The sequence below is a fragment of the Giraffa tippelskirchi genome, chromosome 1 (assembly GCF_054371585.1).
Source record: "Giraffa tippelskirchi isolate mGirTip1 chromosome 1, T2T-mGirTip1v1.2.pri, whole genome shotgun sequence".
Taxonomy (NCBI): Eukaryota; Metazoa; Chordata; class Mammalia; order Artiodactyla; family Giraffidae; genus Giraffa; species Giraffa tippelskirchi.
In genome coordinates this window covers 200455860-200478966 of record NC_137275.1, presented here as the reverse complement: position 1 = coordinate 200478966, position 23107 = coordinate 200455860, and the positions used below count along the sequence as shown (strand labels likewise).

Here is a 23107-nt window from a genome sequence, read left to right as displayed (position 1 = left end):
TACCTTTATTGTTTTTCAAAGAATTGTTTATTTCATACCCCTTACCACAACTTTACAGATAATGGATGCAGCATCCCAGCTGGGTCTCTGCTTGTAGGTACAAGGCAGCCAGCTGTAACTGTTGAGGAGTCTGCTGCCATCTCCTCCACTCTGCTATGCAAAACTAGACGTGCCTAAAATGTCCTCCAGTCTCTTCAAAGGGGCCTCACTAGAGGGAGGCTGCAGCTGGTTTTGTGAACCTCAGTGGTGGTTTCAAGGAGCCCTGTCTATAAAAACAGCTATGGCTGGGCTCCCCTGGGACAGGTCACCCCCTGAGAGGGTCCCCAACTCAATGCTCTGAGGGATCTCTAAGCCCGGAAGCTGATTTCACTGACCAGTCTTGAGCTGGACGCATGTCGAGATGCAGGTGTCAGCTAGTAAGGTCGTCCTGGCCTTCCCACTGTGGAGGGCAGGCTCTGGCCTCTGCATTGGTCACCCTGGGACATAGGCTGCAGGCTGTCTGAGCATCACAGTTGGCCTGGAGGGAGGCAGGATCTGCCCTGGGTTTGCTGTATGCACCATCACCTGGGCGCGGGGTGAGCTGGTGGGGCCACTAGCAGTCCAGATGTCCTTGTCCACGCCTCGGGCCATGCTGGTCAGCTCTCTGGTACCCTCGCCAAGGTCTCTGCAGGAAGAGGAAGTGTGAGCCTGGGGGAAGAGTGAGGACTCCACTTAACTCCAACTTTACCCCCATGCTGGGTACCTGGGCTCTGGTCTGCAATGGGCCTGGGATAGATTGCTGCCCCAAGGTGAGGGCCCCTGTTTTCTCTTGCCTTGCACCCAAGGAGGCCCCTCCATAGGTGCCTCTCCCTGAGCCTCAAGTCCCTCCTTCATACAAGAGGGATGGCTCAAGGAGCAGCACACCCACCTTCCTGGGGCTTTCTAGAGGAAGGAAGCTTATTCAGAGTGAGTGTAAACTATGTGGAAACAGCGTGCCTTAGGCAGAGAAGGGACACTGGGCCCCAGGAACATTCTGGAGGACACCCTCGCTCTTGCCAGGCTCCCCTCTGGCACTCTGGGGCCACATCTCCTACCTTCTGTATCTTTAGTTCCCTTGTGGCCTCCTCTAGCCCCCAAGCCACAGACCCACCCGTTTTCCAAGCTGAGCAAACCCTGGCCCCTATCTCTGTCCTCTTGTCCTGCTCCCACCCACCAACACAGGGTTCTGCTTCCTGAGGCTGCCTGACTACTTCTTCCCTAAGGGGAAGATGCTATCTCTCTCCTTCTCTCCAATACAGGCTCTCCCAGTCTATTCACCTCTGACACCACTTCCTCCAGGAAGTTTCCCCAGATCTCTGTTCCCACCCACACCTAGTCCTCAGGAAAGCTCTAGGAAGTAGTAGAAACTATGTTATCTGTTGGTTTGATGAATACGTGAGCGAATAAATTAATTAATTAGTGGAAAGGAAAATCAGCTTAGTAAGCAAGTCCGTTGACTTTGGAGCTGACTTCAAACCTAGCTTCATGCTTAGCAGTTGTGTGTGATTATGGATAAGCTTCTCAAAATGGCATAAAAAAATTGTTCCTACTCCTGTGGTTAGAACAAGTAACGTTTGGAAAAGCTTAGAACAGTGCCTGGCACAATGTGAGTGCTGGGAAGCATTTATGAAAGAAAATGGGCAAGGGGCAAACCTCATCTTACTAAAGATGATTTCACTACCAATCAGTGGGAGAACTGGGGCATCTGGGCCTTGACTAGGATGGTACATTCTGAAATGCAGCAATTCCTTCCCCTGTTCCACTGGGGCTCTTCCCAACTGAGACACCAGTGTGTCACAGGACTATAATGGGGAGAAGGTGTCACAGGGCAGGGGGCAATGGAGAAGCTCTGAAACCTGCCAAGGAAATATGACTATATGAAAAGGATATGCACTACCACATATCCTGAACAAAATCTGAAAATAACTGAAACAAAAAGGAAAGTGCTTGCATCTGGCTGATAGGTAAGGATCTCTTCTACAATGTACATGGAGCTTCCAGTATTGATGAGAAAAAATATCAGGCAATTCAGCAAAGCAAACCAAGAATGGGTAAAACCAGCAATGCGACTGGTAAGCAAAGGCATAGAGAAAATGCTCTCTCTCAATGTTAATCAAAGAAATGCTGATGAAAACCATCTATGTAACTCACACTTCCTAAGGAAGTGATGGAAAACAAATCATTAACGTCTGGCCACAGTTTAGCTGTAAAAATGGCTCAACTGGTGCTGGGTTCCTGGAGAAAGAATTTGGTAATAAAAATATTCAGACTTATTTGACCTAAACAATCTGTTCCTAGGATTGTCCCAAAATGTCATCTCGAAAAAGAAAAACAGCTCTAAGTACAGGCATATACCTAAACCTGAGCACAGCACTTTTAGTATCTGGAGTGAAGCTCCAGGGGCCTCAGACCACCATGGCAACACATCGTGTCAGGTCAAGTGAAAAGGGTGCAAGGTGGCATTCCTGCCATGGCCACCATGATGTAGGTCTAATGTGTGTCCAAAGTTCAAGGGAAGGAGGTAGGAAGTCAATTCCTTCCCAGAGGCCTTACCACTCCAGGAGTCAGCCAGGCCTAGCACTTTGAGTGTGGACGTGGGATCAGATAGGCCCTTGCTACTCCTGCACAGGCCACCACCTCTAGCACCTCAGTTTCCTCATGTGCATACCAGGGACAAGAGCAGAATTAACAACGGCTGGCACTCACTGAAACTGGACTCCAGGCCCAGTAGAGCCCATCAGGTCAGGTGAAAAGGGTGCAAGGTGGCATTCCTGCCATGGCCACCATGATGTAGGTCTAATGTGTGTCCAAAGTTCAAGGGAAGGAGGTAGGAAGCCAATTCCTTCCCAGAGGCCTTACCACTCCAGGAGTCAGCCAGGCCTAGCACTTTGAGTGTGGACGTGGGATCAGATAGGCCCTTGCTACTCCTGCACAGGCCACCACCTCTAGCACCTCAGTTTCCTCATGTGCATACCAGGGACAAGAGCAGAATTAACAATGGCTGGCACTCACTGAAACTGGACTCCAGGCCCAGTCGAGCCCACTGACTCGTATCACCTCAACAGGGCCAAGAAGTGAGGCCCACCATAATCCTCACTGTACAAGGGTGGAAAACGAGGCATGAGCAGTTGTAACACAGAGAGGTGTCAGGCTCAAGCAGTTGGCTCCCTGGGAGGTTCCTGTGGGGATGGACTGAGGAAATGAGCAGAAACTGATCTTGCAATGCCAGGGCGGGGCAGAGAGAGCACTCAATGGGCCAGAACATCCTGTGCGAGAGAGGAGATGCTGCAACTACTGAAGCCAGCAAGCCTAGAGCCCACGCTCCATAATAAGAGAAGTCATCACAAAGAGAAGCCTGCATACTGCAACGAAGAGTAGCCCCCACTTGCCATGACTAGAGAAAGCTCGTGCGCAGCAACGAAGACTCAGCACAGCCATAAATAAAAATTTTTTTTTAAAGTTTGAGAAAAGAATACCTATGAGTTCAGAGTGATACAAAAACAACAAAACAAAATGAAAAGGAAAGAAAGGATAAGAAAGAACTCCATCTTCATTCCTCATAGAGGGAATAACAGAACCACAATGGAATTAAAATCATTATTCCGTAACCCCCAGGGCCAAAACTGATTCTGGCTGGATCATCCTTGGATGCTAAGGCTATAGGTCAGGGGTCATGGGGGCAGCAGAGTGACCCTTAGCAGAATCCTGTCTTTGTCACTTGACAACGGGCTCATCTCAGCCAAGAGGGCCCAGATCTCATTCCTGCAGGGCAACAGCCCAGCCTACATCCGTGATTCACACCAGCACCACCCATGCGGCACCTGCACCAGAAGTGCTGCCCAGGTGAGTCATGCAGGAATGCCAAGACAGTCCAGAATACACAGTCTGTAGGAGACCACTGGCCTTGAGTGTGCCAAGGGAAACACCACCAAAGACAAATATCCTGCCTGATTTAAAGAGCCCAGAGACCGGGAAGCCCTGTGACCCTGGGACAGAGGGTGCTCACTCAAAGCTGGTAACAACACTGGGAGATGTTCTATCTGCAGCCCATGTTCAGCCAAGATTAGACTCCTTGAGTCAAAAAAGAGGACGTAAAAAATGTCCTTGTACTGGTTCATAAAAAAATGTGTGTGTGTGTTTTGAAAGAGAGACAAGGAGAGACAGAAACGGAGAGACAGAGGAGCAGGGAGAGAGATGGGAGGACAGAGCAAACTGACAGGGCACGGTGGGTCCTGGTGAAGGGTAATACTCATTTCCAGAAGCTTCCTTCTCTGGACAAGGGGTGACAAGATAAAGACACGGAGTGGAGGGCAGCTCCAGGTACTAGGGTACAGGGTCGGGCACAGGTTGCAGAAGGACCATCAGCTTGTCTTACAGATGGGAGTTGGGGCCTTGGTGGGCCTGGACTCACAGCATGTGCAGACTGTGAGTGCCTTTGTTGTCCAGGTTCTCTGGCCAAGCCAGGCACCCCCCTCCCTGCCCTTATCAGTGCCCCACCGCCCTCCTTGCCCTGCCCATGCCCACGTGGTGAAGCTGTGATTGTCGTGCACTTGGACAGGTTGGATCCTGGACACTCCACTGATGCTGCTGTCACTGTTGAGGCCCTTAAGGCCGAGGTAGGGAGCCTGTACCGTCTCCAAATCCTCGCCTCTCAGCTGGAGCCACAGTTGGTTTGCCCTGGGGAGAGATGGGGGAAAGACATTCAAGTGTGAGTGTGTCCAGGACACTACCTGCAAGCCTCTGCAAGACCAAGAGTGAGTATTTTAGGGCTGTACAGTTCTGCTGCTGTAGGAAGAAGGTAGTCATTGATGATGAGTAAGTGCCAAAAAAACTACTTACAAAGACAGGTGGTGGAAAGTTCTTGAGATGAATCAAGCCAATTCCGGCACAACACTGTGAATATAACTAATGCCCCTGAATTGTGCACTGAAAGATGGTTCGCATGGTAACTTTTACTATGTTGTAAATATTTTAACACTGTTTAAAAAAATATACCCTCCCCCCCGCCCCGCCAAAAAAAACAGGATAAATTTCTGTGAAGAAAAGTAGAGGTGAGCCAGACTCCACCTGCAGGCCCTAGTAAACCGTCGTGTGGTCAGCCCTGCACGTCCACACACAGCAGAGCATACGCTGGGGGTGTGTACAGTCTGCAGAATGAGAAAATCACCTGTCTTACAAAAGACCAAACAAGTGAGCCATGTGCTCTCCACAGCCTAGATGCTCTGTGAACGGCTAGATGCCAAGATCCCAGCAGCCCCACTCCCTGACACCCCTAGGGGTCCCGAAGTGACTAGCACGTGTCCCGCGGCAGTGTCAGGTCACTGTACCTGTCGGATCGCCGCTGCTCACTCCTCTTCACACACTTCACGAAGCAGCAGGTGAGGAAGGCCATGGACATGAGCATGATGATGGCGCAGCTGATGACTGAGGAGATCACGGCCACCTTGAAGCCAAAGGTTTCGTAGGGGGGCACAGCTGTGAGGGAGACAAGACCAGCTCTTGGGCCCAGCCTGCCCTCGGGGAGCCCTGTTCCGTGGGGAAGCCAGGGAGGTACTGACGGATGAGGTGAAGGTCTGTGAAAACTGTTGTAGGGGTAGGGCTACCAGGTAAGACTGCCCCCAAGAAGCGGGTATTTGATCAGGGTTTTGGTGAGTGTGTAGGAGTTTTTGGTGGCATACTGGGGGAAGCTCTGACAGGGAGTTCAGTGATGGTCTCTCTGGCTCCATCCCCTGTAGACTGGACTCCTGAGACTAGAGAACAGTAGACAACACATGGTCTATTTTCACAATGCCTCAAGCTGGCAAAACCCTTTGGGGGCCTATGTGCCTTCTTAGGTCACTTTCTAGGAAGGTGTGGAAAAAGGGAAAACACCAGTGTTTGGGATCAAAGGGCCTTTGGCACATTATCAGCTATGTGCCAAAGAACTAGCTATGTGCCAAGTACTAGTTCTATCAGGTTCTAAAGGATGTTCTCGAAATTGAGGCCCAGAATCCTAATTTGAACAACACTGCATATTTTCCCATGTAGTAGATATGGATCACGCTTTCCATTTCCTAGTCCCTCTGCCCTAACTAGACACTGGCCATGCCAACTGAAGACTACATTTCATAGCTTCCCTTCACACGACCACATTCTGGCCAGTGGTGAACACTGGGGGAGGGGTGTGGGACAACTTCTAAGAGCCTTTCTTGCCCTGCAACTAATCCTGTAACAACTACATGGGTCATGCAGTTGAGGTCATGGCCAACAGAGCCACAATATGGAAAGGGCCTGGGTCCCCACCATGGGGTACTATACAAGCCTCGGACTGCCCATCCTGAGGGCCAGAGGCAAGAAAAACCTCTCATAATCCCCCATTACTTTGGTAACCCTCATTATCTTGGGTTTTCTATCTCTTTTTGCAGTCTAATCCTAAGAGACACTCTCCTTCTCAGAGATTCAACCACCACAAGAGTATTTTAAAGGCTCTGTGAAGTCCTGCAGCCTGTTAACCTAGTCTTTTCCAAATTATATTGACTATAGAGCCCTTTTCAATGCACAATACACATTAACACAACATACGTAGCCTCACTTTGGAAAATGCTGTGCTGGGTGTTATCCTTCAACACCCTGTATAGCAAACACAGAAAACCATCTCCTCCTCCAGACTGAGCCCCACGGCCAGGCAATCCCATTCCCCAGTCCTAGAATTCTTGGCACACGGAATATCCTATTAAGGTTTGCTGCATCTGTGCATGAAATAACACATGAATGAATGCAGTTTTCTGCTTAACAGATAAAGTGCTACCTCTTGGATATGACAGGCCAAGTCAGTGGCAGCGCTAGCATCTGAAGCAGCTACTAGAACTTGAGTCTACACTGCAGACATGGAGCCCCAAGGGACCACCAGCCCTGGAAACAGGACCTTACACAGACGCCCATGGAACCTTCTCTGTGGACACCCATGCCACCCATGTGACAAAATCAGCACTCCCCCCAGGGGGCACTGCTGAGCTGGGGGCAGCTCAGGCAGAATGGGCCTCACTCTTGCACGTGGGGGTCCCTGAAGACCACTCAGCGATGTTCCCCTTCCAGGCACAGGTGAGGAGGCCAGACCCCACCATCTGGTGGCCCGAGGGGCAATGGAACATGATGACAGTCCCCACAGAAGTGCCGTCCCCACGAAGTACTTGGAAGGTGCCCTGCGGGGGCTGCGGCACTCGCACGCACATGCCTAGGAGAGAAGAGAGGGGAGACAGCGTGAGGACCCCACCCTTGGGGGCAGGGGCTTGGCAGGAGACCTCACCTGACCCAACGACCATATGTGCTCTGGAGAAGGTCACACAGTCACCCAGACAAGGGACAGAGGCATCCATGTGGCCAAAGTGTAATCCCTACATTAAGTGAAATCTAGAGGTGCTAAAGACCATGGTGTTGATAAAAGAAACACACATCTAACGACAATAAGAGCAAAAGGACAACTATTATCCAAGTGCAGCTCAAAAGACAGAATCAAGGAGAAAAAAAAGGAAGGAGCGAGATTGACAGATGTGATTTCATGAAAAGTAAAAAACACAAACTTTTGTTATTCCCTAATAACTGAAAACCCTTTCATGGATCACAACCTTGTCATGGAGAAGGGGCTTGCATAACTCAATGAAGCTATGAGCCAGGCCGTGCAGGGCTACCTAAGACAGGTCATAGTGAAGAGTTCTGACAAAAGTGGTTCACTGGAGGAGGAAATGCAAACCACTCCAGTATTCTTGCCGCAAGAACCCCAAGAATAGTATGAAAAGGCAAAAAGGTATGACACTGGAAGATAAGCCCCCAAGGTTGGAAGGCGTCCAATATGCTACTGGGGAAGAGCGTAGGGCAATTACTAAAAACTCCAGAAAGAATGAAGAGGCTGGACCAAAGCAGAAATGACGCTCAACTGTGGATGCGTCTGGTGGTGAAAGTAAAGTCTGATGCTGTAAAGAACAATATTGCATAGCTGATCACTGAAGAATTGATGCTTCTGAATTGTGGTGCCGGAGAAGACTCTTGAGAGTCCCTTGGGTTGCAAGGAGATCAAACCAGTCAATCCTAAAGGAAATCAACTCTGAATATTCATCGGAAGGACTGATGCTGAAGCTCCAAAACTTTGGCCACCTGATGCAAAGAGTCAACTTGTTGGCAAAGACTCTGATGCTTGGAAATACTGAAGGCAAAAGGAGAAAGAGGTGGCAGAGGATCATATGGTTAGATACCATCACTGATTCAATAGACATGAATTTGAGCAAACTCTGGGAGGACAGGGGAACCTAATGTGCTGCAGTCCATGGGGTCACAAAGCATTGGACATGACCTAGCAACTGAACAACAACAATACCTGAAAAGCAAATTCAGATGAAAAAATTAGGAAAAATATTTGGAAAACACAGGACAAAAGTTCAACATCTGTAATTTATAAAGAGATCTTAACACATCAGTAAAAGCTGAACACCCAAGTAAAATAGAATGAACTGATGTGTGCACAAGCTACTCATAAGAAACAAGTAGCCGACATGAGAAAATGCTTGCGTTCATAGTAACTGTGCGTGCTAAGTCGCTTCAGTTGTGTCCAACTCTTTGTGACCCTATGGACTGTAGCCCGCTAGGCTTCTTTGTCCACGGGATCCTCTAGGCAAGAATACTGGAGTGGGTTGCCATGCCCTTCTCCAGGGGAGCTTCCCGACCCAGGGATAGAACCCGAGTTTCTTGTATCTCCTGCATTAGCGGGATTCTTTACCACTAGCACCACGTGGGAAGCCCTCATAGTAACTGAAGAAACACTAATTCAAATGAGAGCTTATCTTTCACTCCTCCACTTGCAAAATGTAAAAAAAAAAAAAAAAAATACAAACACATGAACTTAGCAAGGAAGGGCCTGGGAATGACTCCTGACTTGCTGATGGGGGTGCAGACCCAAATCTTTCTGGACAGAGTTTGGTAAAGTGTATTAAGAGCTTTATGCCTGTATATAAATCTGAGAATTTAGCCAAAGTAAGTACTTATGATCTGCTGCCAGGATTTCTATAACAACATATTCATCTACACCCACATCTCCAGCTGTGGGCATCAGTGCAGTTAATCAGAGTACATCTGACATGGATGCCAGCAATGATATCCTAAAGTGTTACAATGATGTCCTTATATAAGGACATATACAGAATTTACTGTGTGCTGTTCTAAATGCTTTACCTGTATTAACTCATCAATCCACAAAATACCTCCCCATTTGACAGGGGAGCAAACTGAGGCACAGAGTGGTTTAACCATTTCCTGAGGTAACACAACTCTGATGCTGTAGGGCAGAGATTCTGAACCATACAAGCAGGCTCTGGGCCTACCCTCTCAATATACACGTGTGATAGATACATCATGTGTCCTTTGTATCTGGCTTCCCTCGCTTAGCACGAGAGAGGTGTCGTGCTGCGTGTGTTGGCAAGCTGTCCATGTTTACGGTTGAGCAGAGCCCCACTGTATGGATGCCCTGGGTGCTTCCCTGTTCCTGCTGACAGATAGATGTGTGCATTGTTTCTGGCCCTCAAGAATATGGAATGAAGCGGCTACTGATGTTCTGGAGCATGCCTCCTCGGGCCCGAGCGCAAGAGGCTCTTCCTTCTGCTTTTCTGGAACTTTCTGATTGTACTACTGGTGTATAACATGGTTCAGTTCAGTTCAGTTCAGTCGCTCAGTCGTGTCCGACTCTCTGCGACCCCATGAATTGCAGCACGCCAGGCCTCTCTGTCCATCACCAACTCCCGGAGTTTACCCAAACCCATGTTCATCGAGTCGGTGATGCCATCCAACCATCTCGTCCTCTGTCGTCCCCTTCTCCTCCTGCCCCCAATCCTACCCAGCATTAGGGTCTTTTCCAATGAGTCAACCCTTCGCATGAGGTGCCCAAAGTATTGGAGCTTCAGCTTCAACATCAGACCTTCCAATAAACACCCAGGATTGATCTCTTTTAGGATGGATTGATTGGATCTCCTTGCAGTCCAAGAAACTCTCAAGAGTCTTCTCCAACACCACAGTTCAAAAGCATCAATTCTGCGGCGCTCAGCTTTCTTCACCGTCCAACTCTCACATCCATACATGACCACTGGAAAAACCATAGTCTTGACTAGACGGACTTTTGTTGGCAAAGTAATGTCTCTGCTTTTAAACATGCTATCTAGGTTGGCCATAACCTTCCTTCCAAGGAGTAAGCGTCTTTTAATTTCATGGCTGCAGTCACCATCAGCAGTGATTCTGGAGCCCAAAAAAGTAAAGTCTGACACTGTTTCCACTGTCTCCCCATCTATTTCCCATGGAGTGATGGGACCAGATGCCATGATCTTAGTTTTCTGAACGTTGAGCTTTAAGCCAACTTTTTCACTCTCCTCTTTCACCTTCATCAAGAGGCTCTTTAGTTCTTCTTCACTTTCTGCCATAAGGGTGGTGTCATCCGCATATCTGAGGTTATTGATATTTCTCCCGGCAATCTTGATTCCAGCTTGTGTTTCTTCCAGCCCAGCGTTTCTCATGATGTACTCTGCATATAAGTTAAATAAGCAGGGTGACAATATACAGCCTTGACGTACTCCTTTTCCTATTTGGAACCAGTCTGTTGTTCCATGTCCAGTTCTAACTGTTGCTTCCTGACCTGCATACAGGTTTCTCAAGAGACAGGTCAGATGATCTGGTATTCCCATCTCTTTCAGAATTTTCCACAGTTTATTGTGATCCACACAGTCAAAGGCTTTGGCATAGCCTCTGACAAAAGGGAGACTGGTTGAGCTGGTTGTCCGGCCTGTGTCTGCAGCAACACTGACCAGAGGCAGCATCCACGTTCAACTCCCTTGCTAGGTGGGAGCAAGGGTAGGGACTGGGACAGGGGCTAGCACCGCCCAGGCTGAGGACCCTGTTATTCCACACCAACCTAAGACAATGCTGCACCGGACCCCCATGGGATACCTCCAGCTAGGATCGTGCCCTGGGCACCAGGCATAGATGTCCTAAAGCCCACTCAGCCTGCCATAGCCAGCCAAGCTGGCCAACCTGCTCATCACTTGGCTCCCCTAGCCTAACTATGATGTTAGCCACCAGTTCCTCTATCCGTTACTTGCTCTAGCCCTCACATTTAGAACCTACCTGGAGTTCCTTTTCTCAGTCCACAACCAATTCACCAGCAAACTCTGTGAGCTCTATTTTCAAAATACACACCCAGGACATAAGTAGCAGGCTGGAGAGTCCTCCAAAATCCACACCCACCTGGAAGCAGCCCCACAGGGGGTCCACTGTGGAATGCATGGGACACTGTGTCATACAGGCTGTGGGGACAGAGCATGCCTGCGACTGCCCAAAGGGCCATGGCTGTCACTCAGGAGGGTCACACACATGCACTCATATACCTCGTGATAGCACCTCACATGTCTGTGCACAACCAGCCCTGTCCAGAGGGGAAATCACGGCTCAAGAAGGTCAGGCTGCCCCTTGCATGAACCTGCTGGCCCTGCCCCACTTAGGGTGAGGGTGTTAACAGGGCAGTGACAGATCTAGGCTTCAGCCTCAGTCCTGCATTCTGCCCTCAAGGAGGCCAAGGCTGCCCAAGACCCTTGGTGTGGGGCAGCGACAGTGAGAGACATCATTTGGGTGAGGTTGGCCAAGCTGCATTTAGTCCACCCCTTAGCCTCACCCTACCAAGAACCTGGCAGGTGCCTCATCAGGCTAAAAGGCTGGGGGGAGCAGTCTGTGCCTGGGGGGTCCTTGTGATCTGTGTACCTAGCAGGGAGTGGGGACTGACCGTTGGAACAGCACAAACAACAATGGGCACCTAATGGATGGTTCACTATATTTCAGCCATACAAGAAGACCACCCATCTCCACCTCACAGATGGGGAACCTGAAGCACAGCAAGGCTGGATGACATGCTGAGGGTGATGGCGTGGAAGTGTGCTAGGCCATGGCTGTCATGTAAACCACACGTCTGGGAGGATTTGAGCTTCTCTGTCTGAGATGTCCACCATTGGTGTCACACTAACAATAGCAATGCAGGTCTGATAGAAACATCTGGTCAAGAAGGACCCCAATTCCTGCCCTCATGTGGCACTCAACTATCTGCAGAGGACAAGAGTTATTATGTCATTTTAACATAAGCAACCAAGCTTGGAGAGGTGGCTGACCCACCCAACACCCACAGATAGAGAGGGAACCCACAGACAGGATTGACACCCAGCTTAAGATTCCTAATCAACAGCAGAAGAAAGGAGTGTGGGTATTTGCAACATACATGTAACAGAGCATCTTTCTTACATAAACAGCACTTACACAAGACAAAAGTCACAACAGAAAAAATAGTTATGTTAGGAAAAAAAAAACGGAAATGGTCCCAAACTAGTGAGCAGATAATTAATTAAGAAAATCAAACAGCATCCACATTAGGAAGGAAGAAGCAAAGCTTCTCTATTAGATGGCATGATCCTATATCTAGAAAATCCCTAGGAATCTGCTAAAAAATCTACAGGAACTAATAAACGAGTCCACCAAGATTACAGTATACAAGATCAACACACAAAAATCCATTGTATTTCAGTACAGCGGCAATGAGCAAACTAAAAACGCAATTAAGAAAACAATTCCATTTACAAGAGCATCAAAAATAATAAACTACTTAGGAACAAAATTTAACAAAAGAAGGGTAAAACTAAAACTAAAAACTACAAAGCATGTTTAGAGAAATTAAAGAAGATCTAAAAAAACAGAAATACATGACATACTAGGGGGTCAGAAGACTTAGTATGGTTTAAGATGGCAATGCTCCTCTGCTCACTTAACAGCTTAACCCTTATTCAGCATAACCCAGATTCAGCATAACCCTTACCAGAGTCCTAACTGCTACCTTCACAGAAACTGACAAACTGATACCACAATTCATAAGGAAAGGCAAAAAGACCTAGAATAGCACAAACAGAACAATCCTGAAAAAGGAGAACAAAGTTGGAGGATTCATACTTCCTTAGTTCAAATTTTATCACAAAGCTATGGTGATTAAAACAGAGGACACTGCTATAAAGACAGACATACAGGACAATACAAGAGTTTAAACTCAAGACATAAACTCCTATCTACAATCAGCTGATTTTCAACATGGATGCCAAGACAACTGAACGGGAAGAGAATAGTTTTTCAACAATTTGGTGCCACGAAAACAATCCTTACATGCAAAAGGAGAAAGTTGGACCTCTCCTTGTATCATAAAAAAATTAACTTAAAATGAATCAAAGATCTCAATATAACAGATAAAAACCATAAAAACTCTTAGAAGAAAACATAAGGGTAAATCTTCCTGACCTTCCAATGGCAATGGTTTCTCAATGATTACCAAAAGACAAACAAATAGATAAATTGGACTTCACTAAAATGAAAAAAATTGTGCTTTATAGGATACTATCAAGAAAGTGAAAAGACAACTCTCAGAGTGGGAGAAAATATTTACAAAAGCGTCTATCTGAAAAGGGATTGCATTTAGAGTGTATAAATTATTATACTGAATTATAAAAAGACAACCTAATTTATAAATGGGCAAAAGATATGAACAGACATTTCTCTATAAAGATATACCAGTGGCCACCAACACGCACATGAAAAGATGCTCAACATCACTAGCTTCAAGGAAATGCAAACCAAATCCACAGGGAGGTACTTTTTCATGTCTACCATGAAAAAGACACATGAAAAAAATGATAACAGGTGTACCAAGAATGTAAAGAAACTGGAACCCTCACACACTGCAGCTGGGAATGTCAATGGGGCAGCTACTTCGCCGTTTCTCTAACAGTTTTCAGAGCACTTCCAAATGATGCGGCAATGCCCCTCCCAGCAATATACCCAAGGGAAAGGAAAACACACCTATATAAAAACTTGAACACAAATATTCATTAGCAGCATTATTCATAATAGCCCAAAAGTAGAACCCACCTAAATGTTCTGCTGCTGCTGCTAAGTCGCTTCAGTCGTGTCCAACTCTGTGCGACCACACAGACGGCAGCCCACCAGGCTCCGCTGTCCCTAGGATTCTCCAGGCAAGAATACTGGAGTGGGTTGCCATTTCCTTCTCCAGTGCATGAAAGGGAAAAGTGAAAGTGAAGTCGCTCAGTCGTGTCTGACTCTTAGCGACCCCATGTTCATCAACTGGTAAATGGAGAGCTAAAATATGGTCCATCCTTACAATGTAATATTATCTGAAGAACTGACATGCTACAACATGGATGAACCTTCAAAACTATCCAGTCACAAAAAAACCACATATTGTATAATTCCATTCATATGAAATGTCTACAACAGGCAAATCTATAGAGACAGAAAGCAGATCAGTGGTTGTCTGGGGCAAGGGAGAGGGGGAGTTGGAAGGTGACCTCTAAGGTATGCAGGGCTTCCTTTTGGGGTGATGAAAATGTCCTAAAATTGACTGTGGTGATAGTTGTACATATCTGAATGGACTGAAAGCCATCGAGTTGTATACTTTAAATGTACAATTTAAATGTGTGAATCGTACGGCACATGAATAATACCTCAATAAAGTCTGTTAGAAAAATTCAGGGGAAATATTTACCTCAATTAAAGAAGTGTGAATTTGAAACCTAAGTTATTACTTTTGGCTTGGTCTAGTTCAAAAAAACCAGCCCACCAGGTTAGTGAGGGTGTGGGAAAAGGGAGAGGGGGCAGAGGGCACAGCACGGAAGACCTAAGAGGCAGTCCTCCCCTGCAGCAGGGGACAGGCAGGTGCTTGCAGGCAGGAAGGGGTAAGGAGCTTGAGCTGGGAGTCCCAGGGAGGCAGGGCAAGGAGGACACAGCACCGACTTAGCGCCCGCAGTCAGACATTTCCCCATTACCCTCACTGGCCTTCGGTCATCCAGTACTCAGTAGTACAGAGTACTCAGTACTGTACAGAGTAGTACAGTAGTACTCTTGATTCCAGAGTATAGGCCCTTAATTAATCATCACACCGTGTTTCCACAGGTGCCAAAGTAGAAATGAATGAACGAATGAACGTACAAATGAGTGAACAGACAACCTAACAGCTGAAAGCTGTGATCGGCACTCCACCAGGAGAAATCTCTTTTCTTTTTCAGGATCTGTGGACTTGGACATGTGTTGTCCTTCCAGCCAGGTAAGTGGACTGGGGTTTTGGAACTGGGCAGACGTAGCAGGGAAGCCACAGGCCAGCCACACAGCCCCTTCCCCAGGGTCACCGGAAACCAACACTTCCCAGTCCCCAATTTAGAGATGCCACTTCTCCATTCTTCTGTGGCTAGGCATCTTCTTTCTCCCCAGCCCCATGAGGCCCTCGGAGAAGGGAGGGCCGTTTGGAAGGGATCAGCAGGGGTGGGAGCTTCGTGGGCACTTGTCTTCCCAGCACCTGGCGAATAAAAGGAGGAAGGGATAAACCTGTGTTTATCCTTTAAAGATGCAACTAGAACTTTACCAAAAAAAAAAAGATGCTTTGAGGGAGGGACAAAGAGATGGCAAGAGATGAGATGAAGCAGGCCTGGTGAAAAGTTAAGGGTAGGCTAGAGCTGGGGGATGTATGGATATAAATTCTTTCCTCTGTGGTATGTTTAAAAAATTTTTTAATGTGGGGAGGAAGCTTTAGGCATCACTGTTGAATTTATCTGACTGCCTCATATCCCCCAGGGGGTGGCTGCTCATCTCCCTACCCAGAGCCCAGTCCATATCCTGCACTACCAGCTTAGATGGCCCTGGCATGGGAGTCACAGACAGAAGAAAAAGTTTCAGAAACTGAGGCAGCAGGCCGGTTCTACAGACACACACATCTGGGTATAATCACACTTAACCTGCGGGGTGACCAGGTTACCAATTCGGTCCTTGACTCACCCGTAAATGCTGAAGTGGGCAAGACTGGGTGGGGGCTGACTGAGATGACATGCAGCCCCAACCCAGCAAGGAAACCACCACTGTCGTGGGGAAAGGGCCCGGCTGTCAACAGCCACATCCTGTACAGCTGCTGGGTTCCGCTATGGTGACATGCCAATCCCGAGACAAGCACTGCCGCTGTTTCATCATCACCCAAGGGGCTCACATAGCTTCAATGACAGAAATAAGCCCTCCCCACAAGAGGCCCAGAGCCTGTCCTGCCTCCTGGAATCTCAGCAAGGTGGGAGGGTGAGGGGCGATGCCACAGAAAGGGAACAGGCCTGACATGTGGATGCCTCCAGGGTGTGCGTCAAACTGAAAACTCAAGGGAAAGGTCCAAGAGAATTCGCAGCCCAGGCCCAGTGAAAATGCCACTGCCCGTTACCATGCATGTTGCATGGCTGGGGGCAGGAGGGCCACCGAGAGACTCAGAATGGGGGCTTTAAAAGGAGTCATGGCCTCTCTCCCCAGACCTGCGGCCTCACACTGCATTTCTGGCCAGCCAATACAGGTGTTTCATGCCCATCAGAGGCAGGGAGCCCCTGCTTTAACCACAAGTGTATTGTTCGAACAGGTCCTCTTTTAAAAATGAAAATGAAAGGTCTGATGAAATAACTGATAAGAAAGAGCCGGGGGAAGATGAGCCTTGCACAAGGCCCCTACCTGCAGTGGGTACATCATGGAACCTTCCCCTACCTGGGAGGCAAGGAGCTCAACTCCAGTAATCTGAGAGCCCAATCAAGCAGAGAGGGGAAGGCAGAGATGCCAAGTGGGCCTGGTCTGCTAGGACCACCCTCTCAGCCCCAGCCCCTCTCTGCCAGGTCTGACCGTGCTCCACCACCTCTAGGCTTAGGTCCTAGACTTGGTCCGATCCAGCTTCCCAACCTGCAAAATAGGGTGACCTGCTCTTCAGGGTGATAGGAAGAGTGGGACCACCTGGTGGAGACCTTAAACCTGTGCCTGGGAGCTCAGGAATGCCCCTAGGCAAAGGTTTAATACCTCATTCCTATCCCCCACCCTAAGTCCACATTATCCAGGATTCCTGCACCTGCTACCCCCAGACTCAGACCCAAGTCTTCCCCAAGACCACGACACTCTGCCAAGACACCTTTATCTGCCATCCCCTTACTCCAACAGGATGTCCTGCATCCCTTCTCTGGGCCTGGAAGGCTGGCAAACACTCTGGGCTGGACCCATTTTCCAGATGAGGAAACTGAGGTCCACAGACCTGTTGAAGGCCCCAGGTACACACTGGCAGTGCCCCCCACCAGACCTTTCTACCCAACTTGTGACACACAGGCCAGATGGGGCAGGAAGGTGGCACAGCGTCAGGGGACGATGAGGCTTCAGTCTACCCATCTTCTAAGGATATTCCAAGAAACCACCAGCTGGCTCCAGAGACATTCCAGAGACATCCCCTAACCACTGCAAACCCAGCCTCTTCCCACATTCCTCACTACACCCTCCACAGCCTGGAGACCCTCAGACGCTCTAGTTGGGCCCCCAACAGTCCCTCCCTACACATGGTGTTTAAGAGGCAAATCCCACTTCCTCCATCCCCTGCTGAAAATCCTCACCAACACTCAGCTGCCCCTGTACACCCTTCCTAGGCCTGGTCTCCACCCCATCCCCAACTCCCAGCTGTCCTTCCCTTCCAGCCACACTCAGTCCTGGTGCCTGGCCCTGCCCACTTGCGGCCCGACTCACACACCAGATGCTGCATCCCCCCAGCCCTCCTCTGGCTGGACCCCTGCACCCCTCAATCTTTGGTGCATTTTTTTCTCTACACCCTTTATGAACTCATCTTTTTTTCACTATGTACAAATAAATCTCAAAGGAGAGGAAAAACAATGGAAAAAAACAAAAGGAATGGATTTGATGCAGGCAAGATACAAAACAAAAGCAAACCCCATAAACTCACTGGACAGTGGAGACACAGATCTGCCCATCAGGTGTGCATCCAACTCCCCCAACTCACTCCCCAGAGCCAGGCAATGCTCTCTCCCACCCTCTAACACACAGTGGGTGTATGGCCTGGCCTGCACAGCCTGTCCTTCCAGCCCATGCCTCCCACAGCCTGCCTGGCCAGTGGGGGTAAGAACAATCCTTGCCTGTTAATCTTTTATCTGGAACCTTGGACCATAGGACCATCCCTCCCATCCTCCTTCCTGGAGCCAACACAGCCCTCAAACCCTGACCTCATCCGCTGGGAGGTAAATAAGTTAACCTTTTATGCTGGCCATGGCTGCGGACAACAGGGACAATGGGGAGATGGGGGAAGTAGGCTCCTGGACTCCTCCACTGTGGGCCTGGGTCACTGTGGGACTAGAAAGTCACTTCCTTGTTCTGAGTCTCAGTATCCTCAAGTGGAAAGAGGAACCCACAGGAGGGATTTCTCAAAGAGAAATCAAAATGGGTGAGGGGTATGGGTGCACAGGTATTCTATGGAGAGTCAACCGCCCCCCACTCCCACCCACAAGACCCCAGCAGTGGGGACAGCCACGTGCAGGAGGCCCATGCCCTGGTTGTGTGTCCTGAGGCAGGCACAGGGTTCAGAACTACTGCAGTTCTGGTCCTTGGCTACAGTCCAGACCTGGGTCTCCCAGGCAATCCACTGACAGCAGGTCAGCTCACACATGAGAAAAGTACCTCCTCCTCCAGAACATGACTAGGTTAATTTCAACCCAGTAAGAGCTCAACCCCGGTGCCCCCACCCCCTCCACTGTGAATCTCTCAGGGGAGAACTTTGAGGCTCCAGAGAGCCTCTTTCATCCAGCAGCTCTGTCTGTACCCTGGTGGGAGACCAGAGCCAGGCCTCAGGGGCACATAGGCCCTGTTTAGAGACCAACGCCCACCCACTCGCTCTGGGTTTTGGTCTTTTCGTGAAACGGGCCCAGGCTGGCTGTGGGGCTGGCCTGCAGGAATGAAGCCAAGAGGATGCCCACAGAGCACGTCCTCATCCACCCCTGCAGTCCTTCTGCTGCCCCCTCTCAGGGGTATGGGAGGTCATCTCTGGCCACTGAAACCCCGAGTTATTCCTCTTGCAGGGCCATGTTCCTGGACAATCTCCTCCATCAGGGAGTGCTGGAGCTGCCCTGGGAACAGGGCCAGGGGCCTAAGGGCAGTGTGAGGGTAGCCTCCCAGGCAGCCATTCAACAAAGATTTAAGGCCTTGTTCTGATTCAGCCTCCCCCTGTCTGCCCCTCCCTGCTGTGCATGGGAGATGAGGAGAGAATCCTAGGACTCTGTGTCTGTCTGGTTGGATTTGCATACCTCCTCTAGAAACAGCAGAATAATGTACCCATTTTACAGATTGCAGGAAACACACCCATCCCATTCCTGTGTTTTAGACAGTGCCAAACTGTCTCTAAAGACCCCCATACATGGTTTATTGCCCCACAAGGAGAGGTGGGTGCCCATTTCACAGCCCAAGGTATTAGGGCTATGGAGCAGAACAGTGGAGGAGTCCGGACAACAGTGATACCCTGGGGCGGAACCATGGTGAGGGTGGGTGCATTGGGCCCTCCCTGGCTCCCACAAGCCTGGGCAGGTATACAAGGCCCACCACTTAGCATATGGAGAAACTGAGGCACACAGATAGTGAGACCAGATGTACCCCAAGTTGCGGGGGCTCCAACCCCAAATTCCTGGGAAAGATTCACAGGCTGGGACCCCCAGGGTAGCAGGGCTGGGGCCAGGCCTGGCAGGCTAGATAGAGGGCAGGAACTGGACTCTGAGACCCCCTTTCTCCCAGGACAGTTCTCTGAAAACACTCTTTTGAATGTAGCCAGGGTCTCCCCCCTTCTCCTTGGCTGATCTTGGGCAAGTCCCTCTGCCTCACAGTGGACACTCACCTCCCCAGGCAGTGCTGCACAACTCGCACACACGTTGTCCTCTCTTCACACACACTGAAACACTAAATGCGGGACGGGGCATCAGGCTACCAGAGGGAGTTAAAGAAAAATGCACCCCACCAGGCCAGGGGCAGGTCTCAGGTCTGAGCTTTCACACCACCAAGCCACATGCCTCTGCTCTGAGACTGACTACCGTGGGCCTGTTTTCCCATCTGAGACAGAGCCGTCATTCCTCCCAAGGTGGCAGGTGTCACTGTTTTAAGCTTGACTGGCTGCATGCCCAATGGGGTGTGTCCTGTGCCAGGCTGCTCCTCCAGGCCGGGCTTCCACCCGTACCATTCAGCGCCTGGCCTGGGGCACAGGTGTGCAGAGACCCTCAGCCTTAAGGGGGAGCGGACAGTGTGCCCTCAAGTGAGCCTCCAGGAACATCTGGGGCTCAACGTCTGGGTTTATCTGTGTTTCTTAAAGGATTAAATTTCAGACGCATTCATGGCGCAAAGCGGACATTCGAACCCCGGGCTTCGGACGCTTTCCCCACACCGAAGGAGGGCAGAAAGACGAACCTCCTACAGAACAATCCAGAAATCAAACATTTACGATAACAGTCAGCCCTCCGGAGACGCCGGAGCCACACCCCAGGCCCGACTGTCGTTCTCCTCTCTCAAGCTCAGTTTCCCCACCTGTAGAGTGGGGCCGAGGAGCTAGCCGAGGAACCGGAGCATCTCCCCGAGGTAAGGCCGGTTTCGGCTTCCCCACGTCCGTCGCGCAGCCATCCCCCGCATCACCCCGAGGCGGGCCCCGCTGGGAAAGGGCGCGCACCTGGGCTGCCTCGCGGCTAAACGCAGCCGCCTAGCTTCTGGGCACTCGCTGCCGGGCTTCAGTTCCGCTGGGGCGCCCGCAGGGCGGCGGAGAGGGCCGGGGGGCGTTAACCGCCGGGTGTGCACCTCCCCGCGGCAGAGTGCAGCCCACCGCCCCCGGCTCCCGCCCAAAGCTGTGCAGCCAGCCCCTCACCTTTCCCGTCTGTGTAATGGGCGCAGAACCCCACCCGAGACCCGCAGCCTCTGCCCTCACCTGTGCCGTTTCCGGGGGTGGGCATGGCGTTCCCCTTGCGCCCCCCCGGCCTCGCTCTGCGGCGGAGGGTCGCCGCCGCCCCGCGCATCCCCGCGCCCTCCGCGGCGCTTGGCCGGACTGCCGCGCAGGGGCCAGCGTGGGCGGGGCGGCCAGGACGCGCCCTCGCAGGGTAGAGGGCGGGGCCGACCCCGCAGGGGCAGGAGCCCTCGGCCCCGAGGGGGCGAAAGTCGCTGAGCGGAAAGTCTCGCTCCAGGGCCTTGCGCAGGCGTTGCTCTCAGTCCTCCTCCTCCGACCACCAGGGTCCTCCCCAGACCAGGTGTTCTCGGTGAGTAGCACATGTGAACCCCATCTGTGTCACTGGGTCAGGCCCTCTGTGGTGGGTGTCGATGTTGTACTTCTTCAGCGAGGACCCCCCGGGTCGTCGGGGCAGAATTCAGATGTCCAGGGTCTGGCCCTAGGCTCACACCCCACACTGGGGGGGCCTGCCCTCTCCTGACTCCTCCTACCCAGCCCCCTTAGAGCGGGCCCTTGGCTAGGCTCAGAGCTGCGGCCCGCCCCTTCCTCTCTCTAGGACCCCGCCCAGCCCAGGCGCAGCACCCCGCCCAGGCCCAGGAAATGCTGAGGAAGCTCTAAGATTACCGAGTCCACAGCGGGGTCTTCCCAAGGCAGCTCCTAAAGGCCAGTCCTGGAGAGCTGGGGGAAGGTGTGTGGAAGATTCTGCGTGTGTCTTGGTCCGCACTCCTAGTTTAATGGTGGATCACTAAGTTTATCCAACATCAGACTACGTAGTGGTGACCAAGATAGACATACAGATCCATCCTTTAGACTAGGAGTGCAGACCAAGGTAAATCCAGGGATCCGCCCTTAAAATAGGGCTTCCCTGGTAGCTCAGCTGGTAAAGAATCCACCTGCAGTGCAGGAGACCCCGGTTCGATTCCTGGGTCGGAAAGATCTCCTGGAGAAGGGATAAGCTACCTACTCCAGTATTCTTGGGCTTCCCAGGTGGCTCAGTTGGTATAGAAACTGCCTCCGATGCGGAAGACCTGGGTTCGATCCCTGGGTTGGGAAGATCCCCCGTAGGAGGGCATGACAACCCGCTACAGTATTCTTCCATGGAGAATCCCCGTGGACAGAGGAGTCTGGTGCCTGCAGTCCATGGGATCACAAAGAGTTGGAAACGACTGGAGTGACTAAGCACACCCTTAAATACGTAGTGGAGAACAAGATAGTATAGACACATGGATCCAACATTAGGGTAACAGTACAGACAATGATAGACACAGAGATCTTCCATTAGACTAGGTAGTGGAGACCATGGTAGATCCAGGGATCCACCTTTAGACCTTGGAATCCTCCATTATTAAGTAGTGGAGACAAATACAGACACCAGACAAATACAGGGATCCACAAATACAGACAAATACAGGGATGCACCATTAGATTAGGAGTGCAGGCTGAGACATATCCAGGAATGCCCTGTTTGACTAGGAACGGAGATCCAGGTAGACACAGGGACCTCCATTAGACCCAGATAGATCTGGGACCCAACACTGAACTAAGCAATGGAGAGCAAAACAGACACAGGATCCACCATAAGACCAAGAAGTGCAAACCAAGACAGACTCAGGGATCCACCATTAGACTAGGACTAAATACCAAGATAAATCCAGAGAACAACCATAAGACAGTCAGTGACAGAACAGCTGATGCAAAGGCCTTTCGATCTTAATTCTTTGGAAGCTCGAGGTACAACCAGAAGTTCAGTGTGGCCACCCTTGGAAGTCTCTGAGATGGCCCAGGTGGACAGAACTGGCTCTGGAGTGCCTGGCAGGCAGCAGCAAAGAGGTTGGTGTCTTGTAGGACAATAGGGCAGGGTCCCAGCAGGCCAGCCCCTCCTCGCCTTTGCTTTCTTAGTCTGGTAGACACTTACGTTCAGTGTAATACATAAGGGCCCTCCTCTTTCCTGAGTCCGAGTTGTTTCTCCCCATAATATCTAACTCCCACTTCAGACTTGTGGGTCACATATAATGACTTTCTTCATTTCCCTTGATGTGATCCAAGCATGTATGTCCCATCTGCCACATTGAGAATCCAGGAGCGTCTGCAGGGCCCACTGTGATCTGCCCCCTCCAGACCACACTCAGGGACATAGAGTGCATAGCCTTTCCCTTCCCCAGGGGACCTTCCCAACCCAGAGATTGATCCCAGGTCTCCCGCATTGTAGGCAGATTCTTTACCAACTGAACC

General features: G+C 50.4%; 1 protein-coding gene across 14 annotated transcripts; it reads right to left on the bottom strand.

Moving 5' to 3' along the window:
- Window positions 1–4: 4 nt before the first annotated feature.
- On the bottom strand, window positions 5–21360 carry SUSD3 (sushi domain containing 3). 14 transcript variants are annotated; one of them, XM_081524387.1, is made up of 8 exons: window positions 20861–20984; window positions 19790–19851; window positions 15058–15421; window positions 13981–14116; window positions 7043–7231; window positions 5346–5493; window positions 4543–4695; window positions 5–664 (listed from the first exon to the last, which is right to left on the bottom strand). In XM_081524387.1, exons 5-8 carry the CDS (start codon window positions 7227–7229, stop codon window positions 472–474), a joined length of 681 nt encoding a protein of 226 aa, XP_081380513.1. In that variant the 5' UTR covers window positions 7230–7231; window positions 13981–14116; window positions 15058–15421; window positions 19790–19851; window positions 20861–20984; the 3' UTR covers window positions 5–471. The 14 variants fall into 14 exon arrangements, with proteins under 14 accessions (XP_081380513.1, XP_081380510.1, XP_081380509.1 ...); XM_081524384.1 differs by having other exon boundaries at window positions 13981–14113; XM_081524383.1 differs by lacking the exon at window positions 15058–15421.
- Between the last annotated feature and the right edge of the window lie 1747 nt (window positions 21361–23107).